Source organism: Caretta caretta, chromosome 16 (genome assembly GCF_965140235.1).
Source record: "Caretta caretta isolate rCarCar2 chromosome 16, rCarCar1.hap1, whole genome shotgun sequence".
Taxonomy (NCBI): Eukaryota; Metazoa; Chordata; order Testudines; family Cheloniidae; genus Caretta; species Caretta caretta.
In genome coordinates, this window is record NC_134221.1 from 1,623,412 (window position 1) to 1,638,475 (window position 15,064).

General features: G+C 53.7%; 1 protein-coding gene across 4 annotated transcripts in view; it reads left to right on the forward strand.

Annotated features, from left to right (window-relative positions):
* The window catches only part of LOC125623445 (ectonucleoside triphosphate diphosphohydrolase 8-like), a 27,298-nt gene continuing 12,234 nt past the window's right edge, over positions 1-15,064 (forward strand). The window contains exons 1-5 of one of the 4 annotated variants that reach the window (XM_048822864.2): positions 1-116; positions 8,699-8,804; positions 11,146-11,280; positions 11,822-11,939; positions 14,731-14,881. In XM_048822864.2, coding sequence (XP_048678821.1) covers positions 11,155-11,280; positions 11,822-11,939; positions 14,731-14,881 — 395 coding nt within the window. In that variant the 5' untranslated portion in view covers positions 1-116; positions 8,699-8,804; positions 11,146-11,154. The remainder of the gene's footprint in view (positions 117-8,698; positions 8,805-11,145; positions 11,281-11,821; positions 11,940-14,730; positions 14,882-15,064) is intronic. The other 3 variants (XM_048822865.2, XM_048822866.2, XM_075120443.1) reach the window with 3 other exon arrangements.

Below are 15,064 nucleotides of genomic sequence, written 5' to 3' on the forward strand. Positions count from 1 at the left end.
TGCTGGCAGCCTCTGTCCAAGCACACGGCACTGCGCTCCCACGAGCATGGACTAATGCAAGCACAGGAGAGAAGCACCACGGTGTGACCCCAAAGGTCTCCTTGTCGGCAGCACAGGTGAGGTGCAGGAGGGTGTTTCCTTACAGAGTCTGGCAGCTTGGGAAGTTCCTGTAAAGTGCAGTTCTGGGCTGAACAATGACTCTGTACAACCCTCCCCTTCTCACCCAGCCAACCTGCTTCCTGTACATATCAGAGTCTGAGCTTGGGGACTTTGCTCTCCAGTTAGCACCACAGCTCCAGCCCGGCTAAGGGAGAGTGCGTGTTCTGTTCCCTGTTGTGCATCGTCGGTGGGCTAGCAATATTAAGTGTGGTCAGCCATCCCTGTGCAAACCAGTACAGCCCTAGCCCCTTCACTGGGTGTGGCGGAGAGCAGAGTGTGGCCTTTAGGGAGGCTGTGAGAGATGGAGAGTCTAGGAAAGAGCTTGGCTGACAAGTCAGCTGAGTAAAAGACCTCAGTAGAAATCACAGAATCATAGACTTGTAGGACTGGAGAGGACCTCGAGAGGTCATATAGTCCCATCCCCTGCACTCATAGCAGGACTAAGTATTACCTAGACCATCCCTGACAGGTGTTTGTTTAATCTGCTCTTAAAAATCTCCAAGGATGGAGATTCCACAACCTCCGTAGGCAATTTATTCCAGTGCTTCACCACCCTAACAGGTAGGAAGTTTTTCCCAGTGTCCAACCTAAACCTTCCTTGCTGCAGTTTAAGCCAATTGCTTCTTGTCCTAGCCTCAGAGGTTAACGAGAACAATTTTTCTCCTTCCTCCTTGTAACAACCTTTTAAGTACTTGAAAAAGGTTACCATGTCCCCTCTCAGTCTTCTCTTCTCCAGACTAAACACACCCAATTTTTTCAATCTCCCCTCATAGGTCGTGTTTTCTAGACCTTTAATCATTTTTGTTCCTCTTCTCCGGACTTTCTCCAATTTGTCCACATCTTTTCCTGAATTGTGGCATCCAGAACTGGACAAAATATTCCAGCTGAGGCCTACTCAGCGTGGAGTAGAGCAGAAGAATTACTTCTTGTTGATGGCACTCCTGCTAATACATCTGTCACGGAGTGTGGGGGAGTCCAGGCCCTGCACCCCTCTTCCTGGGATTCACTGAGACTCTCAGCCAGCCAGTAAAACAGAAGGTTTATTGAACAACAGGAACACAGTCCAAAACAGAGGTTGTGGGTACAACCAGGACTCCTCAGTCAAGTCCTTCTGGGGGAGCAGGGAGCTCAGACCCCAGCCCTGGGGTTCCCTGCGTTCCTCCACCCAGCACCAAACTGAAACTAAACCTCATCAGCAGGCTCCCTTCTGCAGCCTCTGTTCACATTCCTGGGCAGCGGTGTTACCTCCCCCTCCCGCTCCTGGCTCAGGTTACAGGCTCTCAGGTCTCCCACCCCCAGGGCACATTCCCAGGTCAACACTCCCCCCTCCCTGTTGCGTCACATCCTCACATCTCTCCCCCCTTCGAGACCGAACTGAGCGGGGTCACTCTGACCAGTGACCTGGGGAAGTTCAGGGCCCCCTCTCTGGGACAACGCATCCGCTATCAGGTTGGCACTTCCCTTCACGTGGACCACGTCCATGTCGTAATCCTGCAGGAGCAGGCTCCATCTCAGGAGTTTGGCGTTGGCTCCTTTCATCTGGTGCAGCCAGGTCAGGGGAGAGTGGTCGGTGTACACGGTGAAGTGTCGCCCGAAGAGATAGGGCTCTAGTTTCTTGAGGGCCCACACCATGGCCAGGCACTCCTTCTCGATGGCTGCGTAGTGTTGCTCCCGGGGTAGCAACTTCTTGCTCAGGTATACGATGGGGTGTCTCTCCCCCTTTTCATCCTCCTGCATTAACACCGCCCCCAGTCCCGTGTCTGAGGCGTCGGTGAACACCACAAAGGGCTTGTCAAAGTCTGGGTTTGCCAGAACTGGGCCACTGACCAGACCCTCCTTCATCGCCTGGAAAGGCTCCTGGCACTGCTCAGTCCAGACCACCTTGTCTGGCTTCCCCTTCTTGCATAGCTCAATGATGGGAGTGGCTATGGCGCTAAAACAGGGCACAAACCGTCGATAGTATCCTGCCAACCCAATAAAGGCTTGGACCTGCTTTTTGGTGTGGGGAGCGGGCCAGTCTCTGATCACCTCCACCTTAGCTGGTTCTGGCTTTAGGTGGCCGCTCCCCACCCAATAGCCCAGGTAAGATACTTCAGCCATCCCCACCTTGCACTTCTCCGCTTTTACAGTCAGCCCAGCCCCCTGGAGTCGGTCCAGCACTTGTCTAACCTGGGACACATGGGCCTCCCAGGTCTGGCTAAAGACGCAGATGTCATCAATATAAGCCACGGCAAAACTCTCCATCCCCCTCAGTAGCTGATCCACCAGGCGCTGGAAGGTGGCCAGCGCTCCCTTGAGGCCGAAAGGCAGGGTCAGAAACTCTTAGAGTCCCAGAGGGGTGATAAAGGCCGATTTCAGCCAGGCATCTGCATCCAGTGGCACTTGCCAGTAGCCCTTTGTAAGGTCCATGGTGGTGAGGTACCGAGCTCCTCCCAGCTTGTCTAGGAGCTCGTCCGGCCTGGGCATGGGGTAGGCATCAGATACAGTGATGGCATTGAGCTTCCGATAGTCCACACAGAACTGGACCAACCCATCCTTTTTGGGGACCAGCACCACCGGCGAGCCCCAAGGGCTGGCAGATGGCTGGATCACCTCCAAAACCAGCATGCCCCAGACCTCTCTTTCCAGGTCCTGAGCAGTTTTCCCTGTGACTTGGAACGGGGAGCATCTTATCCGTGGGTGTGACCCTGTCTGCACCTGGTGGACAGTCAGATTAGTGCGTCCAGGCTGGTTGGGAAACAGCTGTCGGGACGGATGCAGCACCCCCCTGACCTCAGCTTGCTGGGCAGGGGTTAGCTTATCCGAGAGGGGAATTGTTTCCAGGGGGGAACCAGCTCTGGTCCCAGGGAATAGATCTACTAAAGGGTCATCTCCCTGCTCCTCCCACTGTCCACACACGGCCAACACCACATTCCCCCTGGTATTATATGGCTTCATCATATTCACATGGTACACCCGGCGGTGGTGCGCCCGGTTAAACAGCTCCACCACATAGTTTACCTCATTGAGCTGCTTGACAACCTTGAAAGGGCTCTTCCAGGAGGCCTGTAGTTTGTTCTTTCTCTTGGGGATGAGAACCATCACCGGATCCCCGGTGGCGTGGGCATGGGCCCGCGCCGTGCGGTCATACCAGACCTTCTGCTTCTTCTGGGCTCTGGCCAGATTCTCCCTGGCCAGGCCCATGAGTTCAGCAAGTCTCTCTCGGAAGATCAGGACATACTCCACCACTGACTCTCCATCGGGAGTGGCCTTCCCCTCCCACTCGTCTCTCATCAGGTCCAGGGGGCCCCTCACCCTCCTTCCATATAACAGTTCGAAAGGTGAAAATCCGGTAGACTCCTAGGGCACCTCCCTGTACGCGAACAGCAGGAGAGGTAAGTACTTGTCCCAATCCTGCGGGTGCTGGTGCATAAAGGTTTTCAGCGTCATCTTTAGTGTCCCATTGAACCTCTCCACCAGCCCATTGGACTGGGGGTGATAAGCTGAGGCCCAGTTGTGCCGGACCCCACATTTCTCCCACAAGCACCGGAGCAGGGCCGACATGAAGTTGGACCCTTCGTCTGTCAAGACTTCCTTGGGGAACCCCACTTGGCTGAAAATGGTCAGGAGCACATCTGCCACGGTGTCTGCTTCAATGGAAGCTAAGGGCACTGCCTCGGGGTAGCGGGTGGCAAAATCTACCACCACCAGAATGTATTTCTTCCCCGACCGGGTCGTCTTGCTGAGAGGTCCCACGATGTCCATGGCCACCTTCTGGAAAAGCTCCTCTATGATGGGCAAAGGTCTCAAAGCCGCTTTCCCCTTGTCCCGGGCCTTCCCCACCCTCTGACAGGGGTCACAGGATCGGCAATACTGCCGGACCGTGGTAAAGACCCCGGGCCAGTAAAAGTTCTGTAGCAACCTCTGCCGGGTGCGCCGGATTCCCTGGTGCCCTGCGAGGGGGATGTCATGGGCCAGGTACAGGAGCTTGCAGCGATACTTCTGGGGGACCACCAGCTGCCTCCTGATCCCACAGGACTCCACTTCCCCTGGGGGAGCCCATTCTCGGTACAGGAACCCCTTCTCCCACAGGAACCTCTCCTGGCAGCCTCTCCTCATGGTCCGTCCCACACCAAGGTCGGCCAGGTCCCTGAGCTTCCGCAAGGAGGGATCTTTCCTCAACTCGGCCTGGAACTCAGCGGCTGGGGAAGGGATGGGGCCCGGTTCCCTCTCATTGGCCGGGTCTGAGGCCACAGCCACTCTGAGCTGTGCCCCTCGGCACTCCCTCCCCACCAGCCTCCGGTGTGGTACCCTCCCCAAGGTCAGGGTGCAGTGCCCCTTGCCGGCTCTGGCTACGGGTCACAACCAGGGCGGTCTGGGGCTTGCTTGCCAGTCCTCTAGATCTCCCCCCATCAAAACCTCAGTGGGCAAATGGTGGTGTACCCCCACATCCTTGGGGCCCTCGATGGCCCCCCATTTCAGGTGCACCCTTGCCACGGGCACCTTAAATGGGGTCCCTCCCACCCCCGTCAGGGTCAGGTAGGTGTTGGGCACCACCCAATCTGGGGCCACCACCTCGGGCTGGGCCAGCATCACCTCTGCGCCCGTATCCCAGTATCCACTGACCTTCCTCCATCCACCTCCAGGGGTACAAGGTACTCTCTCCGGCTGGACAGCCCCGCGCCCACCCTGTAAACCGAGCACCCTGAGTCCCGAGCATCCAGCCTTCTGGCAGAGCTGGCCAGGGGTACTCTTCCCTCCTAAGCAAGTGGTAAACTGGCAGCCCCCCTGCCTGGGTCATCTGCCCCTCGTACAGCTGGGTCCCTACCCAGGGAAGCCTGGGTAGGTTGGGTCTGCTCAGTCTGTCCCTGAGCCTGGGGCACTGGGTCCGTATGTGGCCTCTCTGGCCACAGTGATAGCAGCTCAGGTCACGTTGGTCCCCTTGAGCGGGTCGGAGGGGCCCGACACCAGGCGTTCCCCTTTTGAGGGGGTTCTCCCTATTTCCCCGCTGGGAGGTCCCTTGGTGACTCTCTCTCTCTGCATCGGGGGGGGGCCTGTTCTTTTGGGACTCCTCCCGGCTACCCCCTGACCGACTGTTCGCAAACTCGTCGGCCAGCTGCCCTGCGTGCTGGGGGTTCTCTAGCTTTTTGTCCACCAACCACAGCCTCAGGTCGGAAGGGCACTGTTCATACAGCTGCTCCAGTACGATTAGGTCAAGCAGGTCCTCTTTAGCTTGGGCCCCAGCTGTCCACTTCCAGGCATATCTCTGCATCCGGTTGACCAGTTGTAGGTAGGTGACCTCAGGCATTTTACGCTGACTCCGGAACCTTCTCCGATACATCTCGGGAGTCAGCCCAAACTCACAGAGCAGGGCCTGTTTGAACAGTTCGTAGTCCCCTGCCTGCGGCCCTGTCATCCGGCTGTACACCTCCACGGCTTTGGGGTCCAGTAAGAGGGTGAGAAACTGGAACCTGTCTGCAGAGTCAACCCTGTGCATCTCGCAGGCATTCTCAAAGGCCGTCAGGAAGCTATCTATGTCCTCCCCCTCCTTCCGCTGGGCCAGGAAGCACTTATCAAAGCTCCTTGCAGTCTTGGGTCCCCCCGCACTCATGGCAGCCAGGGCCCCACTGCTCCTCAGCCTGGCCAGCTCCAGTTCATGCTGTCTTTGTTTCTCCTTCTCCTGACGTTCCCTCTCCTTCTCCTGACGCTCCCTCTCCTTCTCCTGACGTTCCTTCTCCTTCTCCTCCTGCTCATGCCTACGTTGCCTCTCCTTCTCCTGACGTTCCCATTCCTTCTCCTGACATTCCCTCTCCTTCTCCTCCTGCTCATGTTGACGTTGTTTTTCATGATCCTCCAGCTCCCTCATTTTCATCTCCCTCTCCCATTCCAGCCGCCTCCGCTCCAGGGATGGGGAGCTCCACCGGGAGGATCCCCTGCTGGCTGTCGGGGTTAGGGTGCCCTCGGTATTCGCTGGGCTTCCCCCAACCCCTCCCCCAGGCCTAGGTAGGAAGGGTCTCGGGATGTCCTTGGCAGCAGTCTGACCCCTCCCAGCCCGCTCAGGCCCCAGGGCCCACACTGTGTCCACCGGGCGGCTTCCCTCAGGGACAGGGATCGGGTCATCCAAGCGATCCCTCTCCTCCAACTGGGCAATCAGCTGTTCCTTGGTGGACCTCCCGATTCGCAGCCCCCTCTGCCTGCACAGCTCCACCAGGTCACTCTTAAGGTGTTTAGCGTACATCTCCCTGCTGGCCACTCGCAGGCCGGGCAGCTGTCCACGGTTTCCAGGAAAAACCCCTAGGGTGCCAGTCCTTCTTGAGGTCACCCCTCTTTGCCAGGGTCGAGCTGCAGACTCCTCCGCCCCTGGGACTGCTTGCTGCAATCCCCCAGGGGACCCTGTTACTGCAAAAGTCCTTCTCTCTGGTTACACACTCCCAGGGGTTAACCGCCCCCTGAAACCGTCTCTCTCTGGATCTTCAGCACGCCTGGTCCCCGTCAATCCCCCTTCATTTTACTGCTCCCCAGTCACTTACTGCAGGAAGCGCCGTTCACGGGGTGCAGTACATCCCACCGCTACCACCAGTTGTCACGGAGTGTGGGGGAGTCCAGGCCCTGCACCCCTCTTCCTGGGATTCACTGAGACTCTCAGCCAGCCAGTAAAACAGAAGTTTTATTGGACAACAGGAACACAGTCCAAAACAGAGGTTGTGGGTACAACCAGGACTCCTCAGTCAAGTCCTTCTGGGGGAGCAGGGAGCTTAGACCCCAGCCCTGGGGTTCCCTGCGTTCCTCCACCCAGCACCAAACTGAAACTAAGCCCCCTCAGCAGGCTCCCTTCTGCAGTCTCTGTTCACATTCCTGGGCAGAGGTGTTACCTCCCCCTCCCCTTCCTGGCTCAGGTTACAGGCTCTCAGGTCTCCCACCCCCAGGGCACATTCCCAGGTCAACACTCCCCCCTCCCTGCTGTGTCACATCGTCACAACATCCCCGAATGATGTTTGGTTTTTTTGCAACAGTGTTACACTGTTGACTCATATTTAGCTTGTGGTCCACTATGACCCCAAGATCCCTTTCTGCAGTACTCCTTCCTTATGTAGGTTTCAGAGTAGCAGCCGTGTTAGTCTGTATTCGCAAAAAGAAAAGGAGTACTTGTGGCACCTTAGAGATTAACCAATTTATTTCAGCATAAGCTTTCGTGAGCTACAGCTCACTTCATCGGATGCATTCAGTGGAAAGACTGTACTTTATGCATCCGATGAAGTGAGCTGTAGCTCATGAAAGCTTATGCTGAAATAAATTGGTTAGTCTCTAAGGTGCCACAAGTCCTCCTTTTCTTTCTTCCCAGGTAGTCATTTCCTATTTTGTGTGTGCGACTGATTGTTCTTTCCTAAGTGGAGTACTTTGCATTTGTCCTTATTGAATTTCATCCTATTTACTTCAGACCATTTCTCCAGTTTGTCCAGATCATTTTGAATTTTAATCCTATCCTCCAAGGCACTTTCAACCCCTCTCATCTTGGTATCGTTGCAAACTTTCTAAGTGTACTCTCTATGCCATTATCTAAATCATTGATGAAGATATTGGATAGAACTGGACCCAGAACTGATCCCTGTAGTGCCCCACTCGTTATGCCTTTCCAGCATGACTGTGAATGTGAACCACTGATAACTACTCTCTGGGAACGATTTTCCAACCAGTTTTGCACCCACCTTACAGTAGCTCCATCTTGATTGTGTTTCCCTAGTTTGTTTATCAGAATGTCATGTGAGACAATAACAAAAGGTTTACTAAAGTCAAGATACACCACATCTACCACTTCCCCCCATCCACAAGGCTTGTCACACTGTCAAATTGTTCTTGACAAATCCATGCTCACTGTTACTTTTCACTTTATTATCCTCTAGATGTTTGCAAATTGATTGCTTGATTATTTGCTCCATGTGTGCCAGATCACTCCCTCTGCTATGCAGGAGCTCAGGCTCTGAACACAATGGTCCTTTCTGGCCTTAGCGTCCAAACTCTATAGCTCTATGCAATGGAAAAGGTTTGGCCAATGACATCCTCTCTTCCAAGAAGTACACAGTAAAAACTGACCGTAGAACGCTTGTACCGACTGTATTTCACATATTCTAAGGCCATCTGCCCCCAACAAAACAATACAGCAAAATGCGCTGTGCTTCACGCCCTGTTGTGCAATGAAATGCTGTGTATGTTCAGTAAACAGCAAGTGCAGAAACCACAAAACAAGGGGGAACAACTGTGAACTCCTACTAATGGAACCTATTTCCAATGGTTGTGTCTGGTGCTGGGCAGTATTAGATTTAAAAGGCTGACCTCCGATCACCATAGTATCAGAGCACCTTGCCATCATCAATCGGGAGCATTAACCCCATTGTACAGATGGGGAAACAGAGGCACAGAGTAGATTAAGCAGCTTGGCCAAGGTTATGTAGGGAATCAGTGGTTCAGCTGGGAACTGAACACAGGGGTTCTGTGGCCTTAGACAACATGCCTTAGAACCACGGATCCTGCTTGCTGACTTTTCTGTTTCTGTTTATTCCAGCCCAACTCCTGACCAAGCAGAACCTACGCAGTAGGTTGGATGGCAGAGAGGGAGGGGAGGTTGCACAGCATAGTGTCTTTACTCAGCTGTTGCGTGTATTAGGCAGGTAGGCCATTGCACACGTAAAATAAGACTCTGTCATTTTCTCACACTGGGTCTACTGCTGTGATTTCTCACTGAATTTTAGGTCCTGATCCTAGAAGGAGCTGAACACCTCTTGCAATCAGTGGGAGGTGCAGGTCTGTAAGATTTCCTGGGGGCTCTTAACACTCTGCTGGATTGGGTCCTGAGGTTGTCACACATGTTCCAGTGCACAATTAATGTGAGCATTTCTACAGTGCATTGACATGGGTATACTGAGCCTGGTGACTTTCAGACTATCTTTTGGTGCTGGATGGCTCTTTGGGACAGATGGCCAGGATGTGTTTCTGGGACTGGTCCATGTTCTTTTGCAATAACTATGTACAGTAACATGTACCAAATGTGTTTGGTTAACTACTCTGAATTCATCGGGGAACTGGACCACACATGAACGGAGTACATGACAGATAAGGGCTATGCAGCCTTACCAGAGTCTAGTGATGCTTCTGGGGGTTGCCAGGGTCTGCTGTGCAGCACAGCTCTGGCCTTGTTAGAGCGCTTATAGCTTGAGTGAATAATGAGATGCATCGGGGATGAGGTCCTGACAACCTGCAATTGTCTGAGCCATGAACCCTCAAGGAGGGAGGATGATTATCTTGGGAGGTGTAAGGGGGAATGGGCCTAATTGTCTTCCTCTTTGATCCTTTCTAGTTACAAAAAGAAAAGGAGTACTTGTGGCACCTTAGAGACTAACCAATTTATTTGAGCATAAGCTTTCGTGAGCTACAGCTCACTTCATCGGATGCATACTGTGGAAAATACAGAAGATGTTTGTTTTTATACACACAAATCATGAAAAAATGGGTGTTTATCACTACAAAAGGTTTTCTCTCCCCCCACCCCACTCTCCTGCTGGGAATAGCTTATCTAAAGGGATCACTCTCCTTACAATGTGTATGATAATCAAGGTGGGCCATTTCCAACACAAATCCAGGGTTTAACAAGAACGTCTGAGGAACAGTGGGGGGGGGGGGGGGAGGAAAAAACAAGGGGAAATAGGTTACCTTGCATAATGACTTAGCCACTCCCAGTCTCTATTCAAGCCTAAGTTAATTGTATCCAATTTGCAAATTGGGTACAATTAACTTAGGCTTGAATAGAGACTGGGAGTGGCTAAGTCATTATGCAAAGTAACCTATTTCCCCTTGTTTTCCTTCCCCCCCCCCCCCTCCCAGAAGTTCTTGTTAAACCCTGGATTTGTGCTGGAAATGGCCCACCTTGATTATCATACACATTGTAAGGAGAGTGATCACTTTAGATAAGCTATTACCAGCAGGAGAGTGGGATGGGGGGAGGTATTTTTTCATTCTTTGTGTGTATATAAAAAGATCTTCTACACTTTCCACAGTATGCATCCGATGAAGTGAGCTGTAGCTCACAAAAGCTTATGCTCAAATAAATTGGTTAGTCTCTAAGGTGCCACAAGTACTCCTTTTCTTTTTGCGAATACAGACTAACACGGCTGTTACTCTGAAACTTTTCTAGTTACAGCCATGCATCCCCTTCTTGATTTCACTCTGTATGTACATGAGGGTAACTCAGGGACACAGATAGGGCCACCTTCCCACTCTGGCTAGGGGACCAACTGTGGGTTAGCTCACATCCCTCTCCCACTCCAGTAAGGCAGGAACCGGACCCTTCCCAGACCAGCCCTGCATTTGGAACATTTCAATCTAGAGCGAACAAAGCATTCTAGGGAAGGTGCCACATGGGCCCCAAGAGGAAGGCCTGGCCATGATGGTCTAACATGCCTCCTCCATTGCTCACCGCTCTGATTAATTGATTCTGCCAGGTGCACAAGGATGGAGAATCCCAAAGGGCTCAGACAGTCGCTCAGACCCAGTGCCCCAGTAGTCTGGGGTTCCTGCTTGACTTAGAGAGTGGAAGTGAGTGGCAATGTTCAGACTGTGGGGAGAGGGGAAGTGATGGGGCAGCAGGAGTGGGGGCGGGAAAACATTGGCCTAGAAATGCCAGGCTGTGAAGCTCCTCGTCTTGCGGCCTGAGAAGTGGGAGGAAGAGGGTGTCTGCCAGCAGACTGTGATCGAAGGGGCCCCTGGAGAATCCTAGGGAGAGCCAGTGCTTTGGAGAGCTGAGGGTAGCTCGTTCAAGCCCACCTGGGGCTGTTAGCCTCACAAGACCCATCATATGGAGCTGGTCCCTCTGCCCAATGGGCCTGAGACATTAACAACAAAGCTGTGATCAGACAAATAGGAAGGTGATTGAAAAGTTCTCTGGCTTGTGGTACCTGCCAGGGCTGGTGCTGGGGTTAAAGATGTGACTGATCTCACCCGGGGTCCTTGTTCTAGCAGGTCACCATGGGAAGCAGTCCCAAGGCAGTTGCTGTTGGGTGTCTCCTGGCAGTCATTGTTGTTTCTGGCACCATTGCTCTCATCCTGGTGGCTGTGGGTGTGAAGGGTGTTTACCTGCCTCCAGGCACCAAGGTAGGACCTGTGGCTGCAGCTCAGGTATCCAGCCAATGCCCCATCAAGAGTTAGGCTCAGGCCTTTACAGGAGGTTTGGGCATGTTTGGGGTTTGTCAGTGAGGTGAGGGAGACGCCTGTACACAGCCCTATAGCCTGGCATGGCTAGTACTCTGGGCAACAAGGCGGCACAGCACTGCCCGTAGCGCCTGGTTCACAGGAGACAAAATCTTCCCATCGCCAAGCACCATCAGAGGTTTCCCTGCTAGCTCACGCAGCAGGGGCTTGTGGTTTCAGAGCCAGCCAGACATACTGGCTTTTATCCCTGATGCTGCTCCTTGGGGGGTCTTTACACAGCTGCCACTGGCTAGTCTCTGCCCCTGGCCTCTGAACTTCCACTGCCTGCCAGTCCCCACCAGCTCCCTGTATTACCTTGCAAGGTGAAGCTGGGTCCCAGCTATCCCCTCCAGGCTGCCTCCCTGGGGACAGTTGGAAAATCCCAAAACCTGTCTGTAGCAGCAAGTGCTCTCTGACCCCGTGTCCCCTTCCGGTCCTCCTTCAGTACGGGATGGTGTTTGACGCCGGCTCCTCGCACACGGCTCTCTACATCTACCAATGGCCAGCGGATAAGGAGAATGGCACCGGCATCGTCAGCCAGGCCGAAGCCTGCACTGTGCAAGGTCAGCGTGGTCAGATGTTTCTCTGTTTCTCCTCCCTGAGCCCTCCCCTTAGGCTCTGTGCTGGGCATACTGCAGAATGGGAGAGCTGGCTTGGAAGAAAGGCTGTGATTGGTTGCTGAGCTCAGTCTGTGACAGTGGAGAAGCCATCTTTATTGGGGGAACAACCTAGAGCAAAGGGAAGACTTTACCCACAGGTTATTTGCACACACACAGACCCAACATTAAGCAGGGCAGCATGACAGTCGCTTAACTGGGGTAGCCTGGCTTTACATGGGGCTGGATTACCAGTGAAATGAGTTTGCTGGTTCTCAGTCCCAGCCCCTCAATGTTTGTCCATATCCCAAAATCACTGTTCAGCTTTGACACAATGGTCAATCTGGGCACGAGACGCCCAGGGCTGGGCTAGCAGGGGGTGCTGCAGATCGAGGTTGAGGGGCATTTGCACAGCAGGGATGGGGAGACCCAGAAGTGGACCAGCAGGGCAGCTGAGGGTCAGAACTGAGGTGCACTAGCAGAGCTGAGTGAGGGGTGACAGTGGACGAGAAGCTGGATATGAGTCAGCAGTGTGCCCTTGTTGCCAAGAAGGCCAATGGCATTTTGGGATGTATAAGTAGGGGCATAGCGAGCAGATCGAGGGACGTGATCGTTCCCCTCTATTCGACATTGGTGAGGCCTCATCTGGAGTACTGTGTCCAGTTTTGGGCCCCACACTACAAGAAGGATGTGGATAAATTGGAGAGAGTCCAGCGAAGGGCAACAAAAATAATTAGGGGTCTGGAACACATGACTTATGAGGAGAGGCTGAGGGAGCTGGGATTGTTTAGCCTGCAGAAGAGAAGAATGAGGGGGGATTTGATAGCTGCTTTCAACTACCTGAAAGGGGGTTCCAAAGAGGATGGCTCTAGACTGTTCTCAATGGTAGCAGATGACAGAACGAGGAGTAATGGTCTCAAGTTGCAGTGGGGGAGGTTTAGATTGGATATTAGGAAAAACTTTTTCACTAAGAGGGTGGTGAAACACTGGAATGCGTTACCTAGGTAGTTGGTAGAATCTCCTTCCTTAGAGGTTTTTAAGGTCAGGCTTGACAAAGCCCTGGCTGGGATGATTTAACTGGGAATTGGTCCTGCTTCGAGCAGGGGGTTGGACTAGATGACCTTCTGGGGTCCCTTCCAACCCTGATATTCTATGACTCTATGACCCAGAAGTTGCTGCTAGTTAGGACTGAGATGTATAAGCAGAGCTGGGTGGGGCAAGACTGGGACAGAGAGGTGTACTGCAGCACAGGGCTGAGGGGGGCAGCACAGTGACAACTGGGAAGCTTAGCACTACGCTTGTCTTTAACAGTTTAACAGCATTAAAACAGAACCCTTGGGGTGGGCAGAGCAGTGCAGGGAGTGTTAGCCCAGCACTCCTGCGGTAACTGACTAGCTGAAATCAGCGTGGACCATGCCTAGTGCATGTGTGAGCCTGGAATGAAGCCCCAGCAAGCACTGCTGGGATCCCATAGATTCCTCTGCTTTAGAGCTCTGGATGAAAGACAAGGCTCCAAGGCCACAGGGAGCCAAGTTATCAGTTAAGTGAGCTCAAACCAAAGGTCCTGTGGGTGTGAGTGAGCTTGAATTAGTGGAACTGTTGGTCCATTGGAATCTGGGGAAGATAAATATTGACATACCCATTCCAGCTCCAGTCTCGCCAGTGGGAGGGGCTGAGCTACTCTCATTGAGATGAAATCACAGAAATACAATCTCAAAACAGAATGAGATTTTAATTGAGGCAAACAAACAGCCATGCCACATACGTCATGAACACAACTATTCGTGCCCCTGCACATATTTACTCTGTACATTCTTCCCTGCAAAGCTAACACCTGCCTTTCTCCTCCTTATGTAAACAAGGACACCCCAACAAGTGGATTCATTTACTGGAGCCACATGGCAATGCAGCCAATTGCACAGATCATGTGCAGATTTAATGACCGTGATAATCACTCCTAGCTTCACCCTCTCCTCCAAGGTGGGGAGCTCTGCCTTGTGCTCTTTCTGGCTACCTGAGGTTTTTTCAGATGGTGTGACCTGCAGCCCGATCAGCTCTGAAAACTGCCTCAGCAAGACCATCCCTGGGGAAGAGTGGTACCGGCCAAGAGCTTCGCCAGCCAATGGGAGAGCTTGTTGGGCTCACTTTAGCTTCTGGGGAGAATGGGGCACGTTCAGTCCTGGTGTCACCCATAGATAATGCGTCTGCCTTGGTTACCTCAGAGCTGGATTCAGCTCCGTGACTGGATGGGACAAGGCTGTTGCTGGCTGTTCAGCTCCATTTGGTGGCTCCATTGTGCTGAACAATCCAATATTTTCAGGGTCTGACCCTTGCTGTGAGCTCTCCAGCCCCGGGGCACCAGGTAGCCATTGGGCCAACAGGGCCCGTGTCCAGGGACCCCAGCCAATTGGGGTCCCCTAGAAAAATGGGTGCCTCCATGCCCCAACCCATCCACCTGGCGCTCCTGCCGGGGAGCGGGTCAGGGCATGGGGGCTTGCCCTGCTGTGCCTGTGCTCCTGGCACTTTGCCTGGGAGTAGGGGAAGCCCCTGCACCCCGCCCCAGCTCCCCGGCAGGAGTGCTGGGGGGAGCGGGGGGGTGGACTGCAGGCAGAAGGGGTGGGGAGGGGCCCCCACTTGCTCTGGCCCAGGGCCCCACAAACCCCTAATCTGCCTCTGAGGCCAGGACCTGGCAGCGTTGCCAGTCCCTGTCTCAGGGGCCCGGCTGAGCTCAGGCTCTCACTGGGATGCTTTATTCCAGGACCCGGGATCTCCAGTTATGCTGAAAACCCTGCTAATGCCGGAGCCAGCCTGAGGGCCTGTCTGGACAAGGCCATGACGATCATCCCTATGGAGCAACAGAGAGAAACGCCCACCTACCTCGGTGCTACCGCAGGCATGCGGCTGCTGAGGTACCGGGAGCGACTGTGCGGAGGGCAGCTCCGCTCAGGGAAAGGCCGGTTCCCCACCACACACGGGCCTGTGCTCTAGTGACCACAGTAAATACACACCAACCAGTACAATGGAGCTGGGAATGGGGGAGGGGCACTGGGAACTCCTACTGCCCATGCAGGGTGGTTCTGGCAGAGGCCCCG